We start from the raw sequence: 27,673 nt of genomic DNA, 5'->3' as shown, positions 1-27,673 counted from the left end.
CCGGTCCTAACGGTTCCTACTCAAGAACCGGCCCACGAGATCGGCCCAAGCCCACCTCTAACGATCCTACCGGTCCCGGAGCACTTAGCCCGCGGTCCCAGGCCAGCCCAGTTAACACCCTTATTCTCAGCATATATTATCTTTTTACGCAGTCCGAGCAACCCATTAATTTCTGAGTACTAGCATATAACATCATCGACTACCACCACACCACGAATTATTATGACATTTATGAAAATCAATATGCAAAATCTGGACCTGACTCCAGAAAATGGTAAAACAATCAATGTCGAGCTGCTGGTTTACTGAAATACAAAAATAATAAAACTGAGTTGCCAACCCCAGCTTAGCAACGTCTGATGGAACAAAGTTTAAAACTAGATAATAAGCTTTTTGCAAATTTAGTCACTCCGATATAAGCTTAATTCAAGGCTACAAATTAGTTTGTCCCGGTGGGACTGATATCCTCATATGAGACTAGACCCCTCTGTCGAGTTGGGGAGGTTGACCTCGAACTACTGGGCGATTCAGATCCTACTTTTCTACTGTGCTTCCTTGGAGCAGCATCAGGAGATCGAGGAGTCGTTGAGTCGCGGCTTCTAGATCTTGAAGCTGACCTTCTAGTAGGAGAATTCTGATCATCCACGCGAGGCCCAAGACGAGACTTCAATCTGTCACTTATTTTCTGCCGCTTATCTGTAGGGGAAGCACTGCGTGAAGGGCTCCTACTTCGACGCCTCTCACGCCTAGGACGAGCACTAGGGCTGTGAGAAATACTCCTACTTCGACTCCTTCTCCGGTATCTACTGAACAAAGAAAAAGAAAAGGGGGTTAAGGGATGTGAAGTCATTTTTCCAGGTTACAATCTTAAATGGAACAAAAGAGAAAACCAAGAACTCAGAGATATCATAAACAGAAAAGAAATTGAAGCACTGTGTAACTTTTGGACGTATGAAGAGACATTCACAAAAAATAAAAAATAAAAAAAGACAATAGGGAGGAACTCAGAAGGAAAACCTGGGTGGACTTCTGCCTCTTGGTGAGCGTCTGTATCGTCCCGGTGGAGAACGCCCAGAATAGCTTCTATAGCTTGAGTACCTAAAAAAGATAACAATGTATTCAGCATGCATAACAGACTTGCTCCTTCCACGGACAATTTTTACATATGAACTCGATGTACCTATCACGATTCCCCTGGAAATTTCTCCCACCCTGGTAATAAGGCCTGTAAGGTGAACGCTCAGGAGATGGGGTGCGATAGCGTCTTGCAAATGAATACTGTTGAGTGAAGCCACGGCCTTTTCGGATTCGCTTTGACGTTCCATCAGGAGAACGGTTTCCGGATAAATCCCTGCCAGGACTAGAGCGAGATGGCTGAGTAATTTTTTGTGAAGGACTCTTTGGATAACTTCTCTCCTTTGACTCAATTTGAGGACTTCCATCATTATGGTCAAGTCTATCAGACACTTTTGCTGGGCTCATACTTCGACTGCTCCGGCGGCTGGGTCTTGGCTTCCCTCTGGGACTTGGTGTTGCACTCCTGTTAATCATGTAAAGAGAAAGACGTCACTTTGTGAAGATATGTAACTTATATGAACAGCTACATACACAAGTACCACATCATGAAGCATTCAGTAAAGCAAAGGAAGGGACCTGGATCTGCTGGAATTATCAGATCTATCATGGTCAAGTCTATCAGACACTTTTGCTGGGCTCATACTTCGACTGCTCCGGCGGCTGGGTCTTGGCTTCCCTCTGGGACTTGGTGTTGCACTCCTGTTAATCATGTAAAGAGAAAGACGTCACTTTGTGAAGATATGTAACTTATATGAACAGCTACATACACAAGTACCACATCATGAAGCATTCAGTAAAGCAAAGGAAGGGACCTGGATCTGCTGGAATTATCAGATCTATCATTGGCGGCGAGAGTCCTGTCAGTTGGTACATCTCCACCATGACCATTATTCGGAAGCTTACCATTCTTAGATACTTCACCCTCTTCAAGATTCTTTTGCTGTTTCAAAACAGCTTGTCCTTTGAGAGGAATTGATGATTTCTTCCCCAAAGCTGTAACGTAAGATGAAAGAATGAATTAACAAATCTTCTTACAAGACATGTTTTTCCACCCCCATGAATAAAATTAATAATTACTTTTTCGTGCAGAATTACTGCGCCTGCCATTTTCATCATCAGAGCTATCACTGCTGCTGCTGCTGCTGCTGCTGTCTGTGCCACTAGAACTAGCAGAGCTCCTGAATGCAATGGGAATAAAATAAATAAACTTTGGTGGACTAAGCCAGCGATCAAGTACAGCATAATAACACAGATTACAGGGGCCAACAGAAAACAATACCGCTTGCGTTTCGATCTTTTATTTCGATGAACTCTTCTCCTCGTCTTTTCGTCTTTTTTCTTCCCATGTCGACTCCTTTCTTTCTTAGTCGACCTCTTCCTTTTCTTACGCCTTCCATCACTTGAAGAACTAGAAGAATAGGAGTCCAGCTCAGAGTCTGAGTCAGAGCCTGAAGAGGAATCAGTATCTGATTCAGAACTGTAAGAATCAGATGAAGAGTATCTCCTCTTTTTCTTTTTCTTTCTGTCAGTGGATGCTTTGCGTTTCCCCTCTTCTTGACTGTCTGAACCATCATCAGAGGAAAGAGCTCTTGCTGACTTCTTATTTTTCCCTGCGGACGAGGCAAAGATATATGAACGAACAACAGAAACGAGATGACACAGCAGACTCTCTTAGCTGAGGCAGTAACACTGCCGCAGAGTAGGAACATCTTAGTCTTAGAGAGATAAAGTCACCTTTCTCTGCTTTGGTTGTATCATTGCTTTTCCTCTCTTCAGACATTTCGCCACAATCTACAATTTTCACAAGGCCAGATGGCTTCCCATCAGCTGTCCCTAACTGTTCAATTTTCTTCACAAAATCCATTCCCTTTACAACTTTTCCAAAAACAACATGCTTCCTGCAACAGAAAAATAGATGTTTCATGATCTAAACTAGGTATTGTTATAACCATAGTTATTTCTTCTCCTAGTAGGATTTGGAGTACAAGTCTACCGAAGGATAAAACATGGTGAAACTAATGTGCACTCGTATATCAGATAAATACCCGTCAAGATGGGGAGTTCTCTTAAACGTAATGAAGAATTGGGATCCATTTGTATTAGGACCACTATTCGCCATCGAGAGAATACCAGCCTCAGTGTGATCAACTTTAAAGTTTTCGTCTACATAAATAAAAAAAATTACCATCAGCAACCAATCATATAACCATATATCAAACACTCAAACATATATACTACTAATCTACCTGGAAATTTCCCTCCATATATACTCTCTCCACCAGTGCCTGCAAAACATTAAAAGTTCGTGTGCCTTACTTGTCTGGGCAAGAGGTTGGAAGTTAAAGAGTCCTCTGCGCCAATTGAAAGTTCAGTGCCCAGAAGGGGAAAAAGCATACCATTCCCTTTGGAGAAATCACCACCCTGTAGAAAACAGCAAGAGGTCATGGGACTGATGATTATTCCCCAATATATTGACTAAACAACAACTACTACTACAAGTAAGTCTCAGTCACAAACAAGTTGGGATCAGCTGAAATTTACCCCTGCATAATTATTTTCTCATTTGAAATAATTGACAAGCACAATAGATATAGACCTGCACTGCTTCATAAGATATCCATAAAATCTGTAAAGCACATGGAACTAAAAACCGAACAATGTTTCTCACTTTTAAGTTTTGATTTTCTTTTAGGAAGGGGGAAGTCTGAATTTATTATGATTAGCAGCTACCCCTTTTAAATCCCATAAGTTAGAAGAGAAAATAGCAAAACATTAACTCATGATATTGGAGAGCGAGTAAGATGAGACTGTATGATTAGAAAGTGTAATTTCTGTGGATGCAGAAAGAAAAAACATTGTGAACTTCAAACCCAAATTCAAGAATTATCTTATACCAAGCTGGAGGAAACAATTGCTTTTCCTATGATACCCAAGCTTAGGTAGAATAAGTAGCAACAAATACATCAATTCCTACATTATTTATTCTCAAAAGATAACAAAGAATACAAATATCAAAGAGAGAGAAAGAGAGAGAGAGAGAGCATACTTGTGCCATAAACCCTTTGATTACACGGTGAAATAAGCATCCTTTGTAGTGCAGAGGTTTCCCAGTAGATACTCCAACTCCCTTCTCACCTTCAAAACATAACATACCAGCAAAACCACAACACTCATCAGATCAACCAATTATACCCGTGAAATCACGCAAGCACTGTAAGTCAATAAAAGGAAGAGTAATATTAATGTCATGAAAACAACAAAACCAATCAAAAGACCCATTCACAATAATTTATTGTTATCCAAGAATATGTGATTTCTTAATGACTCAGTGACACATGAATAGGGATCTATTCAAGTTTTCTAGACCAACCTTTGAGCTCATCCCAGAATATAATAATCCTAGCAGTGTTAAGAAAATCGACATAGTCTAACTCAAACCCAAAACTGACTCGTGAAGCGAGGACTATCCAAGACCATATAAGGAGACAATAGTTCATTCCCTTAAACAAGGTGGGACATTAATGCCCTCACACACGCCCAGCATTTTGAATGGTGCTCATAGGCCTATATTGTGGCAAGGCAGAGATGATTATCCTTAAGGCCCTTCACAATAATTCATGACTTCTATTCCACTATTTAACACACATTTAGAACCTTAGGGGGCCTCAAGCAAAGTACTTCTCTAGCACAAAGCAAATAACATTACGAACAATATACCTGTGCAGAGTGACCGAAAATTTTCTGCTGTCCTCGGGACAATATCTGCAAAGAGCTGCACATTTCCCAAAAAATAATGCTAATTGCATGCATGATATATCAAAAACAGATTCAAGACATGGTTTCATATGGAAGAAAAAGGAAAACTACTCCAGGAAGCTTGGTAAGCTTCATATATACCTCAATAACAATTCTTTCTGCAGGATTTCCATCCATTGATACATCTAAGAATACAAGAGGATTTTTCTTCTTCTTCATCCTGCACCTCAGGCCCTAAAGATGTAGAAACATCATTTCAAGTTAGAATTTATTCTGAACAAAAGAAATTCATAAATTCTTAGATTACTAGATCATAAATTTGTTTGTTGTTTGTTTAGTCATAGGTGTCATAGAGATAAAGGGTAGAGGATGACAGGCAAGCCATAGGAACATGTGAAATATTGTTCCATACATAATTAGTAGATTGGGGCAAAAGTCAGTGCAACCATCTCAAAAGGAGCCAATAGCTTCCTAAATCTCGAATGAGACTCTACCTACCACCATTTGAAGCTACCAAAGTAAGACTTTTTGGGGGGATGCTAGGGAAGCATGGTACTATGTAGGAGTGTCAATTATAACCCGTATAAGTGTATACTGCCAAACTCGTCCAAACTTGAGCAGGTTGAGTTGGGAATATATTCAATTATGAGTCAGTTCACGCACAATCCAAATTAACCCATACAAAATCTGTCATGTAACAAAGAAAAAGTTCTCCACAATTTCATCCACTTTCCCTCTCTATAAAGAAAATAAAAGTTAATTTTCTTAGTTTGATTTGGTAACTAAACAAATTATAAAAGACAACAAACAAACAAAAAAATGTTTGAGTTCTGGAGTTACGACCCATTTAGTCCAAATTGACCCAATCAAACTTTTCGTAAGTCAGGCATGATATTGACCTCCATTTTAATCCGCCTAATGTTGACCCAACCTGCCCATTTGACACCCCCTATTACTTGTTGAATATATTGCTCTTCATTGCTTACAATAAGTATCAATTTGCCTTCTCTCTCCCGTCAATGGAAATTGTGCTTAGGAAAGAACCTACCATAACAATTTCTTGTCTGTAGAACAAAATATAAAACCCTCGACTGTCCAATATCACCTATGCATCCAAGCGAATATCACTACCAAGATTGAAGCTTTACAGCAAACAGACACAAAGATAGACAGAGAGATCTTTTCCCCTACCTATTTCTTTGTATGGAACAATAATCAGAAGGTCCAAACATTAAGTTTTAGTGCAACGAATTGAAAAGACACCCTAAAACTAAATTAGTGCAACCAAACAAATCTAGTAAATACCATGCACAGAATACTGGAGAATAATTACGAAAGAAATATCAACTTTTTTTCTTTTTGGGGAAAAGGGCAGACTCTTAAGCCCCAATAATCAGCAGCTACAACACAGATCGATGAAGCACCGGATTAACATTGTAAAAGCGCAAAATTTGCAGAGAGAAATTAAGTATTTAAAAAAAAGAATTTTTGGAAAAGGACAAACTCTTAAACCCTAATAAAACAGAAGCTATAACACGAATCGATATGCTCCAGATTTTTTATCAGTATAAAGCCGGAAAATTTGCAGATGGGTGTGGATACGAAAGCAAGATTTCATCTCAGAGTAACAAATTGCACAAACAACAACAATAACAAGAAAGAGAACAGAAAAAGATCAAGAACTTAAAGAGTGTAATTTACTTAAACAATAGCAACTGAGTGCTCCCGGTGAAGTGAAGTTGACGTCCAAAGCTGCGGATTAAGCTAACAAAGAGAAGCGTCCATTTGTTTCCTCGGAGGCGCGACTGAAGTGATGAGAGGCGAGGGTGTGCGTGCGTACAAACAGTGTGTTCTCTTCACGATTTTGTAAACGTACTTATTACCACACAGAAAATTATTATCTCAGTACCAATGGTAAAAATGGAAAATTAGATTTTCTTATGGTTAATTTTTTAACGAGTTTACCTTCTAAAAAAATTGCACTATTAGTTAATTTGAAACAAAAAAATCTATAATAAATGAAATTAATAATTTAAAAATAGCACAAATAAGCTGCTACAACATACTGATTAGATTATGCTAGCAGTGAAATTGGTAATTTGAAAATAATATAAATTTACATTGGACGAAAATATTCAATGAAAGAAAATATCAGGTTGAATTTAAAAAATAACAAGTGAAGTACTAGATTGTATGTGTTTGATCGAAAAATATAACTTTCGGCTAAAACAGTTGAGTTTATATAATAATGGGTTAAACTTAATTAAAAATAATATCTCTAGATGTGAGTTCTGAAAACGTAAATATTATATTAGACAGATCCGGTAGTGGGTTGACTATAACATACATTAATTATTCTAAAAAACGTGAGCAATAATGGAGGAAGAACTAACAATAAATAACATTAAATGACATTTAAGTAAATAGGAGAAGTGGTTCACCCAATAAAGGATGAACTAGATGATTGTCCCTCCTCACAATGATGAGTGACACACTAATATCATCCAAGTCACACCTATATTCGGGGTTGTGAAACTGTCGATTGCAATAATAATATCCAACAGGGAGTCGGGATCGAATCCACAGGGAGCTGAGATGGGATTAGTTGTATATATTTGGATAAAGCACGTGAAGTATCTTGGTTGCACTTCCACAAATATAGTTTTATTTTTACTTATAAAATTACGTTAAGGATTACAATTCTAAAGATATAAAACTAGAGAATATTGTTTTTGGATGGTTTTCAAATATATAAAAAGTCTTAGGGGTATGACCTTCATTAGGTGTTTGCTTAACGGGCTGTAAACTTTAAAGCTTGTTTTGTTGGTCGGGTTGTATTATAGCAATCAACACTCAAATACCCACTCAATACCTCTCGGTTAGAGAGTGATTTTGCCAAATTTGGTTTTCTCAAGTCCAAATGAGTATTGAACAAAACAATTGATAAAATGCTCAAGTCGGGTTTTACTATCTCTAGGTTCAACCCTTTAATTGAGCCTATCAATCTCTTGATTTTATCCCAAATTCTTGTTAGCCAAGTTTTCCTAGACTAAGTCTCTCTTTCTCAAGTAGAGACCTAATAATCGGCTTAATGTATGCATATTTTGATATATATCGTCTCACATTTTGCTCATGTCTCGACGATTTAAGATGTTTAATATGATTATTTGTGCTAAATTTTGGTATTTCTATGTGTAGGGATCATTCGGATGTAATTTGGGACGAAAGGGCGCGAATTGGAACGAAATCGGGACAAAAAGGCAAAAAGTGAAATTTGAGGGCCACAGCCAGCGTGGGGCGCTGGCTGTGGCGCAATTTAGAGCAGCTAAAATATTTAAGCGCCAGGGCCAGCGCCCCACGCTGCCCTGGATGCTCAAAAACGTGAACATGTCCTATTTCGACCGGGACTCGGTTATTTTGACCCCAAGACGCCCCAAACTCATATAAAAGCCAACCTAAACCTATTTTAAAAGGGGGGAGGGGACATTTTGAGAGAAAAAACACAAGCACAGAGCCGCCGTGGAGGCCGAAATTCATCAAGTTCCATCTTTCTCTCACCAAACATAATAATTTTTAAGTTTCTTTGTATGATTTGTTGTTTGGCTACTATGTCTATGTGGAGCTAAACTTCACGTTCTAGAGTTGTGGTTCTTTCGTGACTATTATTATTCGGATATTGATTTTGCCTTCTTGATTTATCATATTGGTTTATTTATTCAATCTTGTGCTTAATTATTTAATTGCTTGATCACCAATTGAATATTATCTACGAATCTAGAATTGAACTCGAAAGTGGGAATTCTAGATTGCATATAGGATTGAGTAGAGCAAGTTCTTGAACTCGGGCATCGGGGAACGGATTCGTGGTTAGGATAGACATATACCTAATTGCCTTGCTTGGTTGATTTACAGGAATTATAAATGCGTTCTTGTTGATTCTAACTCCATAGACATATAGGCGTTAGGTTAGCTTGAATAGGCGAGTAAGAACTCGACAGATTCTTATGAGCAATATTAACCCTGTCAACCAATAAGCTAGATAAATTAGTCGGTCAATTCAATTGAAGAATACAATAGGATTGTTAGATAGCCTATAACCCTAGATCGTTTTCATTACATTGATATCATAAAAATATGCTCTTTCTCCGTTCAAAGTTCATTATTTATATTTTTTTATTTAATTAGTTTAGAATCAAATATTTTTAGGTTTAATTCTTGTTTAGATAATTAGGATAGTCTAATTTAGTTAATAGTTAATCACAAGTCCTCGTGGGTTCGACATCCGACTTTTAGTCACTTTATTACTTGACGACCGCGTATACTTGCGTGTGCGTTTGGCTGCAACAAGTTTTTGGCGCCGTTGCCGGGGACTTAGAAATTAACTATTTTTCTACATTAGGCTTTTACTTTTATCTTTACAAGTTTTTGTTTTCCTTCTCTTTTTGTAAATATTTTATTTCTATAACTATTTGATTTTTCTATTAGTGTGTTTCTAGTTCTTTCACCATGACATCTGGGGATGAAATATATGAAGGTAAGGTTATTGATGAAGACTCTTGGTTGACGGAAGACTTATATGACCCGTCATTTTGGGCTTGTCATGACCTGAACTCTTGGAAATCTGAATTTGAATATGGGAGTAAGGGTTGGTATTGGGACGGATATTCTCGATTAAGTGAATATACGGAACGACGTTGTCTTTTAACAACATTGGTGAATGATTAGTCTAAGGAGAGAGTTGATCTTGCACATGAAATTGACAAGTTTGGCTTGGCTTTGCACAACTTGGATATAGATTTGAGTGCAAAAGTTGATGCGTGTAACGCCCAACAATTTAATGATGAGTTGTGTGAAGATGAAAAAAATCTTCTAGACCAAATTGAGGAGCTAAAATGAGAATACCAATCATTAGACCATGTTTTTCTTGAGGATGCCAATATTGAGAAGAGTACTCTAGAGTCCTATGAGGGAGTAGATAACATTACTTTGGGAGACTTGAGTGTATGTGAATATGAGGCTGCAAATAGTAGTAAGTTTCATGAGTTAAGGCGCATTAGACCTCATTCCAATCATTTTTTCACATTGTGTTTAGATAGTAAGATAGTAATCGAGCCATCTGAGCCTATAGGGGAGTCAAAGGGTGAGGATGAGAATTCCTATATTCTTGAATTTGTTGTGCCAAAAAGCAAAAACTACATTCCATGTCTAAAGGCCGAAAAGTACAGAGGAAAAAATTTATTACTTGGTCTGGTTATCTTTGTAGCCCCACCAAAAGAGCATAGTAGAAAACTTGAAACCATGTTAGGGGTAAAATTCATAAGTTCGAGGTGGAGGAAAAAGTGGTTTACGTCGTGTCGCGACGTTAAATTAGGCGCTTGTTGGGAGGCAACCCAACTTTACTGCTTTCTTTTATTTTTGTTTATTTTATTATTTTTTTATTTTTTTATTTTTGTAGTGTTGTTTTATTTTGTAGGATTATGAGCATAGGAAGAAAGTCATTGGAAGTGTGCAAAAGCAAGCCAGATTATTGGAACTAGTGTGAGGTACCCACATAAAGGACCATGCATGGGGGGAAGTCTGAGTACCCCGTGAGCTGCTATTGCTTCGGCCTTTGGTCTTTCAGGGAGTTTCTTGTCCACCCTTGTTATTTTTACTTTATTTGTGCATTGAGGATACTGCACTCTTTTAAGTGTGGTATTGGAACTAGTGTGAGGTACCCACATAAAGGACCATGCATGGGGGGAAGTCTGAGTACCCCGTGAGCTGCTATTGCTTCGGCCTTTGGTCTTTCAGGGAGTTTCTTGTCCACCCTTGTTATTTTTACTTTATTTGTGCATTGAGGATACTGCACTCTTTTAAGTGTGGGGTGAAAGATTCTCTACTCTTTCTATAGTATTATATTAGTATATTGTGAGTTTCTTATCTTTTTATTGTTAGTTAGCTTCTTATTTTTAATAGCATAGTTAGTAGAATTAATGGTGTAGTATATTAGTAGTAGTAATTAAAAAAAAAATTAAAAAAAAACAGAAAAAAATTGAGAAAAAATTGAAATTTTGTTCTTGGACTTTTCCTGACGATGGATTTGTTAGACAATTTTTTTGAGGGATTAAAGTCCGATTAAAAATATCAAAAAGATTTTATTTTGTTTTATTTTTGATAGTTAGGTAGTATCCCTTGATTTTTCTTTGGACGCCGGTTCTTTTCCAAGGGTGTAGCTCGAACCATGTGTTTTGTTTTATTTTTTTGAGTAGGATAAGGGAGAAAACCGAGTTGCTCGGAGATACCTTTTGATATGTTTGGTGTTGGCAAGTTAAGTTAGGGCATGCGCTCTACTTCTTGCATATATGATTTGAATTGTAATGCCCAAGTAAATTAAGTAGCCTACATCTTTGACGCCTTTTTCTCAGTTGATTGACTTGTATGCCACCTAGTGCAGTGTTGCTTAAAAAAATTCTCAACTTGATATGCTTGCTTAACCTGAGAGTCACACAGAACCATCTTGAGTGAGTCAAGTGCCATGTGTGTGTAAGGATTGTTGATATTCTGTGCTATCTTGTGTAGTCTAGAACTTGCCCTGTGTGTTAATCAACGCGAAATCATTAAGTTGTACTAGTCTAGGAGATGACGTAGGCGTTTCTTGCTTGACCATAAAGGTGTTTGTCACTGATAAATAGAATTTTTCCATTGCTAACCCCTTGAGCCTATAGCCCGTTTCCTTGGCACCCACATTACAAGCCGTACTCCTACTTTGTTCTTAATATGAGATTGTTGAACCTTTACCTCCTAAGGCACTTAGTTATGGAGGTAAGGTTATTGATGAAGACTCTTGGTTGACGGAAGACTTATATGGCCCGTCATTTTGGCCTTGTCATGACCTGAACTCTTGGAAATCTGAATTTGAATATGGGAGTAAGGGTTGGTATTGGGATGAATATTCTCGATTAAGGGAATATGCGAAACGATGTTGTCTTCTGACAACGTTGGTAAATGATTGGTCTAAGGAGAGAGATGATCTTGCACATAAAATTGATAATTTTGGCTTGGCTATGCATAACTTGGATGCAAATTTGAATGAAAAGGTTGATGCGTGTAACTCCCAACAATTTAATGATGAGTTGTGTGAAGCTGAAAAAAATCTTCTAGACCAAATTGAGGAGCTAAAACGAGAATACCAATCATTAGATCATGTTTTTCTTAAGGATGCCAATGTTGAGAAGAATGCTCTAGAGTCATATGAGGGAATAGATAACATTACTTTGGGAGACTTGAGTGTGTGTATATATGGGGATATAAATAGTAGTACAATTCATGAGTTAGAGCGCATTAGACCTCATTCCAATCATTTTTTCACATTGTGTTTAGATAGTAAGATAGTAATCGAGCCATCTGAGCTAATGAGGGGGTCAAAGGGTGAGGATGAAAGTACCTATATTCTTGAATTTGTTGTGCCAAAAAGCAAAAATTACATTCCTCATCTAAAGGTCGAGAAGTGTAGAGTAAAAAATTTATTACTTGGCCTGGTTATCGTTGTAGCCCCACCACTGGAGCATAGCCGCAGACTGGATGCCATGTTAGGGGCTCAATTCATAAGTTCGAGGTGGAGGCAAAAAGTGGTTCACGTCGTGCCGCGACGTTAAATTAGGTGCTTGTTAGGAGGCAACCCAACTTTACTACTTTTTTTTTAATTATTATTTTTATTATTTTTGTAGTGTTATTTTATTTTGTAGGATTATGAGCATAGGAAGAAAGTCATTGGAAGTGTGCAAAAGCAAGCCAGATTATTGGAACTAGTGTGAGGTACCCACACAAAGGACCATGCATGGGGGAAGTCTGAGTACCCCGTGAGCTGCTATTGCTTCGGCCTTTGGTCTTTCAGGGAGTTTCTTGTCCACCCTTGTTATTTTTACTTTATTTGTGCATTGAGGACACTGCACTCTTTTAAGTGTGGGGTGGAGGATTCTCTATTCTTTCTATAGTATTATATTAGTATGTTATTAGTTTCTTATCTATTTATTGTTAGCTAGATTCTTATTTTTAATAACATAGTTAGTAGAATTAATGGCGTAGTATAGTAGTAGTTTTAGTAGCTTAATTTAAAAAAATAAAAAATAAAAAAAATAAAAAAATTGAAATTTTGTTTTTGAACTTTTCCCGACGATGGATCTCCTAGACAATTTTCTTGAGGAATTAAAGTCTAAATAAAAAACAAATAGAAAAATAGAAAAATCCAAAAACATTTTTTTTTGTAGCAATAATCCCCCGTGGTTTTTCTTTGTGCCTCGGTTCTTTTTCATGGGATGTAGTTTGAACCAGGTAATTTTCTTTTTCTTTTAGAATATATTAGAGTTTAGAAAATAAATGGAGGAAGAAATATGAGATTTCTAGGGGCTCTTGACTTGTTTGATAGTAGCATATTCAGGCTTTGGCATGTGTAGTACCTTTCCTATGTTTTAAAATTGATCATGAAGCCTTTATAAATTGGATAGCATATTTTGTGGCACCTATTTCTCGTTTTCTTGACTTGTGTTCACTTTGCGCTTAATGCTTAATATCTCGTGACTCCGCGAATACTTGCATTGTTTGAGAGTCGGAATGTGACCGTCCTTAGCGAGTCATGTGCTATGTATGGTGAGATTTTTGTGTAGTCTATGTATTGTATTTGTATCTAGAACTTGCCCGGTATGTGAGTTGAAGCAAAATTTTAGGTGATGCTAGGTTTGAGAAATGATTTTAGGCTTTCTTTGATCTTTTTGAGCTTATTGCAGACCATAAATTTTTTTTATCCCTAGTTACCTTTTTGAGCCTATAGACTTTTATTTGGTACCCACATTACAAGCCTATGCCTTTTTTTGTTCTTAATTGAAATTGGTTTGATCCTTTTACCTCTTAAAGCACTTTAATTGTGAAATAAATGCTAAAAGAAGTAAGAAGGGACTAAGTGTGGGGTGGCTTTTGCATGGAACCAATGAAAGAAAGAAGGGTGCATTTATTTTGTAAAATAATACACCACTAGCGGAAATTGAAAAAGAAAAAAAGAAGAAGAGAAAAATCTGGAAAAAAAGAAAGAAAAATATAGATGAATAAATTGTTGTCTTGTTCTTGCTAGTGGGTATAAATTAAAGTAGTGCTTAAAGAAAGAGGAAATATTGTTGGGGGTGATATTATTTGTGAAATTGAAGTGGTGTTGAAGAATTTGTGCTTAAGTTATTTGGTGATGTGTTAAAGTGCTTAGGAGGTTGAGTCACTATTCCTAAAATATATCCTACCCGTCCCTTAGCCCACATTACAACCATGAAAAAGTCCTAATTGATTTTAAAAAATGAGCGAGCTTACATTAGTAGAGATTTACATTAAGGGCAAGCCTATGGTACCAATTACATGCATGTGACTTCTTTTGTGAGAGTGAGCGATTTTTTTGATATATATGTGAGCATGAGATTCGAATGTGTGGATTGATTTTACTCTCTTTGCTTTTGTTACGAGGGCACATGATTTCACGAGGGATAGGTAACATTATTAGACTTCTTTAGGATGTTGGGTGTTCAAGCCATGAGTGCATTATGACATTGAGTCGGTTTTTGAGGCTAGGATTGTTATGAGCATGTTGTCTTTGTTTGAATATTTTTGAAGTATGGCATAAGTTAAAGGGAAGTGTGTGGTGATTGCATACTCTAGAGTTTAATTGTTGCTATCAACCATGGTCAATGGTGTAGTGTGCTAAAAGATAGAGTTATTTGTTGGTTGACTCGAGGGCGAGCAACGTTTAAGTGTGGGGTGTTGATAATTGGCTTAATGTATGCATATTTTGATGTATATTGCCTCACATTTTGCTCATGTCTCGAAGATTTGAGATGTATAATATAATAATTTGTGCTAAATTGTGGTATTTCTATGTGTAGGAATCATTCGGATGCAATTTGGGACGAAATGGCGCGAATTGGAGCGAAATTGGGAAGGAAAGGCAAAAAGTAAAATTTGAGGGCCACAACCAGCGTAGGGCGCTGGCTGTGGCGCAATTTACAGCACCTAAAATATTTGAGCGCCAGGGCCAGCGCCCCACGCTGCCCTGGACGCTAAAAAATGTGAACATGTCCTATTTCGACTGGGACTCGGTTATTTCGATCCCAAGACGCCCCCAACTCATATAAAAGCCAACCTAAACCTATTTTAAAAAGAGGGGGACGTTTTGAGAGAAATAACATAAGCACAGAGCCGCCGTGGATGCCAAAATTCATCAAGTTCCATCTTTCTCTCACCAAACTTAGTAATTTTTATGTTTCTTTGTATGATTTGTTAGATTTTATTTTGTTTTATTTTTGATAGTTAGGTAGTATCCCTTGGTTTTTATCTGGACGCCGGTTCTTTTCCAAGGGTGTAGCTCGAACCAGGTATTTTGTTTTATTTTTTTGAGTAGGATAAGGGAGAAAACCGAGGTGCTCGGAGATACCTTTTGATATGTTTGGTGTTGGCAAGTTAAGTTAGGGCATGCGCTCTGCTTCTTGCATATATGATTTGAATTGTACTGCCCAAGTCAATTAAGTAGCCTACTCTTTGACGCCTTTTTCTCAGTTGATTGACTTGTATGCCACCTAGTGCAGTGTTGCTTAAAAGAATTCTCAACTTGATATGCTTGCTTAACCTGAGAGTCACACAGAACCGTCTTGAGTGAGTCAAGTGCCATAAATATGTAAGGATTGTTAATATTTTGTGCTATCTTGTATAGTCTAGAACTTGCCCTGTGTGTTAATCAACGCGAAATCATTAAGTTGTGCTAGTCTAGGAGATGACGTAGACGTTTCTTGCTTGACCATAAAGGTGTTTGTCACTGACAAATAGAATTTTTCCATTGCTATCCCCTTGAGCCTATAGACTGTTTCCTTGGCACCCACATTACAAGCCTACTCCTACTTTGTTCTTAATGTGAGATTGTTGAACCTTTACCTCCTATGGCACTTAGTCGCTAGAAGAAGTAAGGTGAGAGATTGGGAAGTGGCTTTCGAGTGGAACCATGGAAGGGCCCTTAAGGTGCACTAAAATTGTGAATAAAGGTCACTAGCTTCTGAACTTCAATGTATGGAGTGTGTAAAAAAAAAAAAAAAAGAGAGGAAATTTTTTGCAAGAAAGAGCAAACAAAAGTTCAAATAATGTAGAAAGACACACCTCCTAATCCTTCTCACTCGTGCTAGTGAAACCAAATAATGGTGTATGACAAGTGAATGGGTTGCGAAGCAATTGCGCTTGAATTGTGAGTGTAGTGTATTAAAGTGCTTAGGAGGGTTAGTCACTATTCCTAAATATATCCTACCCGTCCCTTAGCCTACGTTACAACCTTAAAGTCCTAATTGATCCTAGATTTAGCTAGCTTAGATTAGTAGAGATATACAGTACGGGCAAGCTTATGGTACGACCACGGGATGCACATGAATTCTTTATGAGAGTGAGTGAATGTTGTTCAATTGTGTGATGTCCTTAATTTACGTTCAATGACATATTTAAATTTGTGGACTACTTTGATATTCATTCTTTTGCTTGTGGTGAGAGCACTTGATCTCATAACGGATTGGTGATGTTGTACACTTTCTTGTGTTGGGTGAGTAGTTGAATATGCTTAGTGGTAATGAGTCGTCTCTTGAGTTAAGATGGTTGTGGAGAGGTTGCTTGAGTTGATTGAGTTGGTTGAAAAACATTGAGTATACTTGGGCTATTTAAAAACGGGAAGAATGTGAAATTTGTGTGTTCATGCTTAATTGCCGACATCGATCATAGTCAAAAGGTAGGGTGTTTGATTGAGCTAATTGTGAGGTCCTCTTTCATAGTGCTAAGTATGTTTTGGGGGTGCTAATATAGTTCCATTGCTCGAGGACGAGCAAGAGTCTAAGTGTGGGGTGTTGATAATCGGCTTAATGTATGCATATTTTGATATATGTCGCCTCACATTTTGCTCATGTCTCGATGATTTGAGATGTTTAATATGATTATTTGTGCTAAATTTTGGTATTTCTATGTGTAGGGATCATTCGGATGCGATTTGGGACGAAAGGACGCGAATTGGAGCGAAATCGGGACAAAAAGGCAAAAAGTGAAATGTGAGGGCCACAGCCAGCATGGGGCGCTGGCTGTGGCGCAATTTACAGGAGCTAAAATATTTGAGCGTCAGGGCCAGCGCCCCATGCTGCCCTAGACACTAAAAAATGTGAACATGTCCTATTTCGACCGGGGCTCGGTTATTTTGACCCCAAGACGCCCCTAACTCATATAAAAGCCAACCTAAACCTATTTTAAAAGGGGGGGCATTTTGAGAGAAAAAACACAAGCACATGGCTGCCGTGGAGGCCAAAATTCATCAAGTTCCATCTTTCTCTCACCAAACTTAGTAATTTTTATGTTTCTTTGTATGATTTGTTGTTTGGCTACCATGTCTATGTGGAGCTAAACTTCACGTTCTAGGGTTGTGGTTCTTTCATGACTATTATTATTCGGATATTGATTTTACCTTCTTGATTTATCATATTGGTTTATTTCTTCAATCTTGCGCTTAATTATTTAATTGCTTGATCACCAATTGAATATTATCTACGAATCTAGAATTGAACTCGAAAGTGAGAATTCTAGATTGCATATAGGATTAAGTAGAGCAAGTTCTTGAACTCGGGCATCGGGGAACGGATTCGTGGTTAGAATAGACATATACCTAATTGCCTTGCTTGGTTGATTTACAGGAATTATAAATGCGTTCTTGTTGATTCTAACTCCATAGACATATAGGCGTTAGGTTAGCTTGAATAGGCGAGTAAGAACTCGATAGATTTTTATGAGCAATATTAACCCTGTTAACCAATAAGCTAGATAAATTAGTCAGTCAATTCAATTGAAGAATTCAATAGGATTGTTAGATAGCCCATAACCTAGATCGTTTTCATTACATTGATATCATAAAAATCTGCTCTTTCTCTGTTCAAAGTTCATTATTTATATTTTTTTATTTAATTAGTTTAGAATCAAATATTTTTAGGTTTAATTCTTGTTTAGATAATTAGAATAGTCTAATTTAGTTAATAGTTAATCACAAGTCCTCGTGGGTTCGACATCCGACTTTTAGTCACTTTATTACTTGACGACCGCGTATACTTGCGTGTGCGTTTGGCTGCAACAAGACCAAGTCAAATAGGCATAAACTAATATTTGCAACTATTAATTCTACAATTAAGGGCAAGAATAAGGCTAAATAATAAACACCCAGCCATAAACAAGCCATAAATCAAACACCCATTAGGTTCGCACACTAGGGTTGGGTCACAAACCTAGCTAAAAATCTAGTTACTCATAATGGGTATAGAGGAAAATAGAGAAGAAAAGATGATAAAACTCATATTGCAAGATTAAAAGATAAATATTCAATGTTAAATCACCAAAGTAAGCTAAAGTTGCCTAAAGGGGTAAAGAAAAATGACTACAAGACTTTCAATATTCAAAACTTGACCTAATTTCGTGAAAGTAGTCTATTTATACAAAGCTAGAATTTTCGGACAAAATTGCCCTTTCGGAGGTTCTACGGCCGCACAATTATATGTGAGGTCCGCACTTCTCTTCAAATCCAAATAGGAGTTGACTTTGTGGAATCACAATTCTAGATTGTGGCCGCATCTCTCATATTGTGCGGTCCGCACAATTCTTGGTGCGGCCGCACTGGCTCTTCTACGGACCGCACATTTCCTGAGTGCGGTCGCATAGCTGTTTCTTCGATCGTACAATTATTGTGAGGTTCATATTTCTTCTTGAGCTTGAAATGAAACTCTCTGAACTTTGGCTCTTACGTAGCTTCTGTGGCCGCACAATAATTGTGCGGTCCGCACTTTGCACTGGGGCTCTGTTGATTTTCCTTCACATTCTGCGGCCGCAGATAGAAATCTGTGGTCCGCATTTGAGCTTTTGGGCCTGATTTTTGTCCTTATTCAGATCACTCCTCCTTGAGTTGGATTTCATTGTAGTGGATCATTTTCCAATACTCCTGTAGGTAAGCATATTTCATCAGTTTTCGGGAATACAATTAGATACTTTTGGACTAAAACGAAAGCCAAAAGGTGCTAATAAGTAGTCAAAATTTCCATTTATCAACTCCCCCAAACTTAAGCTTTTACTTGTGCTCAAGCAAATAAGGTAATTCCCACCTCCACAAGATAAGAGCTATTCTAGCTAATCTAAGGTGAATCAAACACACATCAATTGGGACCAACAATTACCCACAACACCTATGAATTATCAACAAGGCAATGATTTGAAGTTTTAAGCACAAATAGTTCTAATGTGACACTAGAGCATCAAGAGTTGACTTTACTCATCAAGGAAGTTCGCTCTTTCATGTAGGTCATTGTGGGTCCCAAACTCCTCCTCCTCTACTCTCCATTAGCATATCTCACTTAAGAATGTAGCACTCACTTCAAGGATTTGTGAAAAGTTCGCTCATCTTTCTCAAAAGAATGTCACAAGTAAGGCTCTAAGTACCTTATGCTTGCCCCTCATGTAAATCACTGCTAATGTAAGGTCACTCGGCTTGAAATCACATACGGCTTTTTCGGAATGTAATGAAGGCTTTTGGACTAAGGTAGGAAATGTTGGAATAGAACGGGTTCATCTTTCTTTAAGCACTCCATTTTCTCTTGCTGGCTCATGCTTTGCCGACTCTTTGAGTCATTTTCTTTTTCCTTAGGGGAACTAGAGAGACTTAACATCACTCTTTCTTGGTCATGATATTCGTTTTCTTCTTCTTTGTTTTCTCCATGCTTTGCATTTTTACTTTTCTTTGAATCCCTTCAACTCTTCAACTTATTCATTTTCATTTTGCATTGCATTTTTTTTCTTTTGTTTTTTCTTTCTTTTTCTTTGCCTTTACTTTTCTTCATTTCTTTTCTCTTTTTGTACCCTAATACCACTTTCAAATTTCTCGTCTCTCCCCCAAACTTATGTTTTAGCCAATTGTTTCTCAAGAGTGTTAAGGATAGCTCGACTGCCAAGAGAGGATCACTACAAAACGGGTAAAGACTTGTAACATGGTTATCAAATGAGAAAAGTTTTAGGCTCAAAAGGGTTGACTAGGGATAACAACATTGGTGGGTCATAGAAAATTTCAAAACGGGTCAAGGAGAGCCTACAATTACTTCTTAAGCCAAGCAAAACTTAGAATTTCGCCTAGAAACACATTCGGGGCAAGTTCTAGACCATTCACACGGGTACTTGGACTTGCAACAAAAGATCTCACCTCTCACACAGCTGGATTGTTCAAGAGGATAGAGTCGAGGGCCCACAACAACCATATTCGAGATTAAAAATCACTAATGGTTCAACTAAACCACTCGATGATTGCTTAAGTCAACACAAGAGTCAAAAGGTCACTAACTCGAGCTATTTCTTTCCAAGAACTTATTTTTAATCATAAGTATGTAGTTAAGTGTATTGGTACCAAGTGAAGCATGCTTGACTCTTTTAGTTCGATTCAATTAGGTCCTCTTATTCATTATTACTATTGTTCTTGCCTAAACATAAAAAATGGACTCAATCCCTTAAGAAGGTTGTCACGCCATCCATCGTTGGGAAGAGTCACCCGGTTCACATAAAAACCACCTTTGGAAAGAACCGTGACATTAAGAAAACCAAAGGCTTATTGATCACTTATACATGAAAAGAAACTACTAAATTAAAAATAAGTTATTAAAGTAAATAAGAAGCTATTAGACTAAACATTGACTACTGAGAAAACAAAATAAAGAAGCTATGAAGTAAACTGCTAAAAGCATAAATGAATATACAAACTGATAAAGGGAAAGAGAATATATACATCAATAGAGAGAGAAGAATATGTACATAATGAAAGTAAAAATAAAAAGAGAATGTTATCAGTTATTACAGGCCAATGTCAAATGTCAAATCAAAATAGACTCCACCCCCAGAATAAAAATAAGCATTGTCCTCAATGCTTAACAAAATAAAAACAAGGAAGGGAAATAGTAGAGAGGACTCCCTAAGTGGTCTCAGTGTCCATAGCAACATCACCTCCCTCAGTTTCCTCCAACTAGATCTCATCATCCTCTTCTCGGGAGTAGCTGGGTTGGTTAACATCTGTAGCACCGCCTCAGCAGTGTGGGTAGCGAGGTCTGGCTCCTCAGACTAGCCAGTTGGTTCCACTGGTGCTGATGGTACTGATGGATCTGTCTCCATCAGTAAGCCAAATGGAAGATCTCCAGCGGCTTCTATCTTGGTCACCTCTCATCTCAATTTGTCAACTGATTTCCTCGAAGCTTGAGATTTCCTCATCTTCTTCACCTGCTTCCCAATCTCCTTAATTGCTCCCCCATGTGCCACCAAGGTGTCCATGATGATCTTCTGATTCTCCAATATTTTCTTCAAAGTTTCCTCCACTGACGGAGGAATCTGGGGTGCTGGGGTAAAAGTCTGAGTTGCAACAACACTGGATAGGTCAGACAGCTTTGTAGTAGCTGTCTGCATCTAGTTGTTGAGACTCACCAGTGTCTGGGAGACTCGCAGTGTAGAGAGTGGATAAGTAGAGGAGGAAGGCACTGATACTGATGGCCCTGAAGATGGAGGTGGAGGTATGGCAGTTGTATCAGTGGAAGGCCCGACTGCTGCGGAAGGCATGGCTATTGTAGAAGGCATGACAGCTGAATCTGCAACTACCACCGACGGCTCATCAGACTGGCCTATGGTAGTAGTCGACTTACCCTTGTTCTTCAGGTTCCTTGGATCCTTCAAAGAGTACCAGGAGAAGGGCTTCTTAGCCCTAACCTTCGTATCAAAGCTCTTGGGCTCCACCCCCGCATCCGTGAGATACTCCGTGATAGTGTTGGGATACAGATAAGAGCTTTCACCATGCCTGACAACCAGAGACATGTTGGCCGACATGATGGCAACCACATTGATTGGGTAACCGGCCATGATGGAAGCAACTATGACTGCCCAAGGGATTGGGAGATTATTTTCATTCCGGCTTGGGTCTATGCGACTGCACACAAATGTTTGCCACCCTTTTGCTTCAAAGTTGAGGGTGTTCCGCTGAATGAGAACCCCTACTGTGATCCATGGTGGTGGTGGTCCTGAAGCTGCTAGTATCTCAGCTAGCTAAGGGCAAGCTGCATTACCCATTGCAAACTTCTCTAAATACTGCACCGGCTCCATATCCTCGAGCCCCAAATAAGTGTTGAGGGAGCTCTGATCAAATCGTACTTTCAAGTTCCTCACCTTAGTCACCTTAGTCCCCTTCTTGATGTGCGCCACATTGGCGTAGAACTCCCGGACTAAGTGCTCCTTGGCATCCACCACCCTTTTAGTGAACCATGCCCACCTTTTTCTCTCCCAAAACTATTTTGCCACATTTGGATTGTACCTATCCACGTCTTTCAAAATAAACTGACGCTCAAGTGTGAGCGATCTCTGAGGCCACCACTCTCAGAATCCGTTGAAAGCGGTCAGGCTCACAAATCTGTCTTCCCAAATTTCCTTCTTTTTCGACCTCTTGAAGCCGCACTGATGGTTCTGCGGTCCGCACAATTTTAAGTGCGACCGCACAATTGAAGTGTGGTCCTCACAATCTTGAGTGCGACCGCACAATTGCAAGCTCCAAAATGATAACTCTCTGAAGTCAGAGAATTTATCGATCTACGGCTGCACACACTTTTCTGCGGCCGCAGTTAAATTTTTGCGGACCGCACAATTTTTAGTGCGGTTTGCACAATCATTGCACAATATTTACCCTAGCCTAATGATCTGCGGACCGCACAATTCCTTGTGCGGCCGCACAATTCAAAAACAAACAACAGTCACTTAGGGTTTTTCAATTCATGAACAATTTAGACATGGTATTGGCAATTTAGACATGATATACAGTTTATCCATCCCCCAATTAGCAAATAGGAAGTTAACCATACAACTTTAAGCTTACATGATAATGAATTTTAACATTAGGTCTAAAAATAACTAAACTAATTATGAACAAAATTAAGCAAATTGAAAAATTTAATCATGAATTGAACATACTAGTAATGTAGTGATGTAAGGAAGAATCAAAGATGATGAAATGAGAGTAAGATGCTTGAATCAATTGAGTGCACTCTACTTGCCCTAGTGTCAAATGTTTAAAGTTCGTAAAGTTTGAACAGTGGTGAGGAGGAACTATTTATAGTTGGCCGGTTAGGGCAAGGACTCAAGAGCTGAGTGTGGCCGCACAATTTTGTGTGTGGTCCGCACTCTTTTACCTGTTACAAATTACCCTTTTGATGATCTGCGGTCCGCACATTTTTGAGTGCGGACGCACTTTGGCCATTTCTCTGACATGCACAACTTTAGAGAGTTTTCAATTTCTGATCTCCAGTTATGCGGCCGCAACAAGAATTATGCGGCCGCAGATCCCTTTCTGTTGTGGCCTTCAAAATTATGCGGTCCGCACTTTTTTCACACTTAGCCACTTTTCCTGAGCACAGTTCCTACAAAGCACAATCAATCCTGTAACACACTTCAAAACCAGTTAGCACAAAACAAGACTTATCTAAAGAAGAAGAAAAAGGAAAAGAAAAAGAAACATGGGTTGCCTCCCAAGAAGCGCCTGATTTAACGTCGGGCACGACGTAGATTATCATCAATCACTTGAAATGAATCACTGCCGCTATGTGGCCATCACCAATATTTCCCAGATAGTGCTTCACCCGGTGAGCATTGACTCTAAATATTTCATCATTATTATTCTTCAAGTCTAATGCACCAAAGGGTGTCACACTCACAACTTCAAATGGGCCACTCCATTTAGATTTTAACTTTCCCGGAAACATCTGTAACCGAGAATTGAACAATAACACAAGATCACCTTTTTTAAACTTCTTGTTCCGAATGTACTTGTCATGGAGGTACTTCATCTTCTCCTTTTATAAGGATGAACTTGTATATGCATGGTACTGAAATTCATCAAGCTCATTCACTTGTGCCACCCTTAAGTTGGAGGCGACATCCCACTCAAGATTTAGCTTTTTCAAAGCCCACATGGCCTTGTGCTCAAGTTCCACCGGAAGGTGACAAACTTTCCCAAACACTAACCGATATGGAGACATCCCAATCGGTGTTTTGTAAGCAGTCCTATAAGCCCATAAAGCATCATCAAGTTTCTTTGACCAATCCGTCCAATTGGCATTCACTATTTTTGATAAAATACTCTTGATCTCCCGGTTGGAGACTTCCTATTGTCCGCTTGCTTGAGGGTGATAGGGGGTCGTGACTTTGTGAGTGACACCATACTTGCTAAGCAAGGTATCAAAATCTTTGTTGCAAAAATGCGACCCCCCATCGCTTATAATGGCTAACGGAGTACCAAACCTTGTGAAGATGTTCTTGTCATTGGTAACCACTATCATGCCCCCTTTCTTTGGGACACATTGCACCGGAGAGGTCCACGAACTATCGGAAATGGGGTAAACAATCCCTGCATATAACCACTTGATGATCTCCTTTTTTACCACCTCTTGCATTGCTTTATTTAGCCTCCTTTGATGTTCAATGGAGGGTTTGGAATCTTCCTCCAAATTAATCTTGTGCATGCAAATACGGGGCTTATTCCCTGAATATCCGCCAATGTCCATCCAATAGCTTTCTTCCTCTTTTGTAGCACCGCCGATGTGGAGTCTACCTGCACGTTAGTTAAACAAGAGGAAAGAATAACCGGTAAAGTAGAACAAAGGCCAAGGAATTCATACCTGAGATGCAATGACTTTAACTCCAAAGTGGGAGGCTCCTCGATTAAGGGCTTTGTTGGAGGAGTCTTCCGATTTTCAAGATCCAAGGACAATTTGCAGGGTTCACTAGTGTACGACCCCATTCCTTGCAATGAGTTCATGCATTCCACATAGCCACCTGTCTCGTCATCATCAAGGTTAAGCAAAACAGTCTCCAAAGTATCATCAACATTAATCGTGGCACTAGTATCATCAATAATCACATCGGTCACCAAGTCCACAAACGAACATACTTCATTGCTATTCAGTTGCCTCATAGATTTGCACACGTGGAATACCGCATTTTCATCACCCACCCGGAAAGAGAGTTCACCGGTTTCTACATCAACAAGAGCCTTTCATATAGCAAGGAAAGGTCAACCTAGAATAATCGGCACCTCATAGTCTACTTCACAATCAAGAATAACAAAATCCGTTGGGAGAATGAATTTATCAACACGAACCAACACATCATCAATTATTCCCAACGACCTCTTCATGGTACGATCCGCCATTTATAATCTCATAGATGTGGGTCTTGGTTGCCCAATTCCCAAAGTCTTGAAAACCGAATAGGGCATCAAATTGATACTTGCCCCAAGATCACAAAGTGATTTAGCAAAGTCAGTATTTCTAATGGTACAAGGGATTGTGAAAGCACCAGGATCTTCCAATTTAGGAGCCATTGAATGCACAATTGCACTCACTTAATGAGTCATCTTTTATAGTTTCACAATTCACCGACCGCTTCTTTGTCACCAAGTCCTTCATGAACTTTACATAACCGGGTATTTGCTACAAGGCCTCAACCAATGGTATATTAATAGATAGACTCTTCATCATGTAAATGAACTTTTTGAATTGATTCTTGCCATTTTTCTTTGCAAGCCTTTGAGGATATGGAGGAGGAGGCCTTGGTATTGGTGCCTTAGCCTTTGGCACTACAGGTTCCGGTATGTCATCAATGTGCTCCCTAGATGGGTTCACTTCCTCTTGAGTCTCCTCTACATTGTCATCAATATCAATTCTTACTTCATTATTTGCTTGCGCCACATTGTTCGGGATATCATCTTCTTGTACCACTTACTCATCATCCATAATTTCTTTTGACTTGAGGTGGGTGCATCCCCACCTTTTCCTCTCCTTGTAGTAATAGCCATGGCATGTCCCGTGTTGTTCCCACCCTTTGGGTTCACCACCGTGTCACTTGGTAGTGTCCCCTTAGGACGAGTGTTTAAAGCTTGCAAGATTTGCCCCAATTGAACTTCCAAATTGCGAATTGAAGTGTTGTGAGAGGCTAGTTGGGCATCAGAGTCGGCATTCTTTTCCATCATTTGTTTGAACATGTTCTCAATTCGTCCCATCTCACTGTTATAAGAGCTTGGATGATTGGAAGGATAAGGAGGCGGGTTGCTCGGTTGTTGATACATCGGTGGCCTTTGAAAGCCCAACCCCCGATTTCCTTGGTCATTGTTCCACCCCCCTTGGTTGTTGCCTCCCCGATATCCTTGACTATTTCCACCCCAATTGCCTTGGTTATTTTGACCATTCCAATTTCCTTGATTGTTTTGATTGTTCCAATTCCCTTGGTTGTTACCACCATTCCAATTGCCTTGGTTGCTAGAATTCCAATTCCCTTGATTACCATGAGGTCTCCATTGTTGTTGATTCGGACCTTGAGAGTTGTTTCTTTGCCCTTGGAAATTGTTCACATATTGTACTTCCTCCTCTTGTTCATTGTAAGATTCATCTTGATCAAATGCACTATCTTCTTGCACATAATATTCCGCACAGTTTTGCAATTGATGACCATTTTGCCTTCTCTTGTTTACCATCATATTAACTCCCTCCATTGCATTGACTTGCTTAGGACCTTGTACTTGTTGAAGTTGAACCTTGGCTAGTTGATTCATTGTGGTGGTCAACTCGGCAATTGCTTGCCCATGATCATGTAATTCTTTATGTAGGTGAATCACGTTTGGATCACCTTGAAGAACATTTTCTCTACTTTGCCATGTCGATGAAGTATCCGCCATTTCATCTAAGATCTCACAAGCTTCCGCATATGGCGTTGTCATGAAATTTCCATCGGCAAGTTGATTGACCACGCATTGATTGGTAGTATTGATCCCATTGTAGAAAGTTCGTTGAATCATAGCCTCCGTCATGTCATTGTTTGGGCACTCTTTCATCATAGTTCGGTACCTCTCCCATATTTCATGCAACGGCTCATTGGGTTCTTATTTGAATGCTACAATCTCATCTCTAAGAGTAGCCATATGCCCGGGACAAAAGAAATTGGAAATAAATTTCTCCGCCAATTCATCCCATGTATGGATGGAATGGTTTGGCAACCTTTCTAACCAATCCAAGGCCTTCCCCCATAGAGAGAAAGGAAATAGCCTCAACCTTAAAGCATCCTGAGAGACGTTTGTCTGTTTACTCCCCCAGCAAGTGTCCACAAACCCTTTCAAGTGTTTGTACGCATTTTTATTCGGAGCCCCGGTGAAGAATCCCCGTTGCTCTAGCAATGTGAGCATAACATTTGTGATTTGAAAGTTGCCCGCCCTAATACGGGACGGGACTATGGCACTTGTATACCCTTCATTCGGCAACACCCGGTGTGGAGCCGCTCTTGGTGGATTTTGGAGGTGGAACGGGAACGTTGTCTTGAGGCGGTCAGCCTCGCCTATTTGCTTGAGGTTCAAGAGGAACCTCTTCAACTTGGTCATCTTCCACGTCCACATCCCCCAAAGACATATTTCTGAGAGGATCATTGTTGTTGAGAGCCATTGTTTCACCTACAATTATTTCACCAAAAAGATTAGTAACACGGAAGGAAAAGAAGATAATTCACACACAAAACCAAATATATAGCTAAATCCATTTTTATGCTCCCCGGCAAGAGCGCCAAAAATTGGTCTCGTCCAAGTCACACCTCTATTTGGGGTTGTGAAACGGTCGATTGCAATAATAATACCCAACAAGGAGTCGGAATCGAATCCACAGCGAGCTGAGATGGGATTAGTAGTATATATTTGGATAAAGCACGAGAAGTATCTTGGTTGTACTTC

General features: G+C 39.0%; 1 protein-coding gene across 3 annotated transcripts; it reads right to left on the bottom strand.

Annotated features, from left to right (window-relative positions):
- Positions 1-217: 217 nt before the first annotated feature.
- On the bottom strand, positions 218-6,682 carry LOC104096487 (peptidyl-prolyl cis-trans isomerase CYP63). Of its 3 annotated transcripts, none has more exons than XM_070188862.1 (15): positions 6,535-6,682; positions 4,975-5,067; positions 4,795-4,849; positions 4,124-4,212; positions 3,474-3,498; positions 3,324-3,362; positions 3,123-3,240; positions 2,812-2,975; positions 2,357-2,687; positions 2,155-2,255; positions 1,890-2,070; positions 1,654-1,776; positions 1,181-1,540; positions 1,018-1,098; positions 218-806 (listed from the first exon to the last, which is right to left on the bottom strand). In XM_070188862.1, exons 2-15 carry the CDS (start codon positions 5,050-5,052, stop codon positions 440-442), a joined length of 2,112 nt encoding a protein of 703 aa, XP_070044963.1. In that variant the 5' UTR covers positions 5,053-5,067; positions 6,535-6,682; the 3' UTR covers positions 218-439. The 3 variants fall into 3 exon arrangements, with proteins under 3 accessions (XP_070044963.1, XP_070044966.1, XP_070044971.1); XM_070188865.1 differs by having other exon boundaries at positions 218-803; XM_070188870.1 differs by lacking the exons at positions 4,795-4,849; positions 6,535-6,682.
- Positions 6,683-27,673: the final 20,991 nt, after the last annotated feature.

The sequence above is a fragment of the Nicotiana tomentosiformis genome, chromosome 1 (assembly GCF_000390325.3).
Source record: "Nicotiana tomentosiformis chromosome 1, ASM39032v3, whole genome shotgun sequence".
Classification (NCBI taxonomy): domain Eukaryota; kingdom Viridiplantae; phylum Streptophyta; class Magnoliopsida; order Solanales; family Solanaceae; genus Nicotiana; species Nicotiana tomentosiformis.
The sequence above is the reverse complement of the archived record's forward strand: the minus strand, read 5'-3'. Positions and strand labels throughout refer to the sequence as shown.

What these genes read in the sequence shown, in the direction of transcription:
- LOC104096487 (XM_070188862.1), bottom strand. Translation starts at nt 5,052, where the DNA reads ATGAAGAAGAAGAAAAATCCTCTTGTATTCTTAGATGTATCAATGGAT. An exon ending in CAGAAAGAATTGTTATTGAG is followed by an intron (nt 4,850 to 4,974) that starts GTATATATGAAG and finishes GGAAATGTGCAG; the next exon opens with CTCTTTGCAGATATTGTCCC. An exon ending in TTTTCGGTCACTCTGCACAG is followed by an intron (nt 4,213 to 4,794) that starts GTATATTGTTCG and finishes TATGTTTTGAAG; the next exon opens with GTGAGAAGGGAGTTGGAGTA.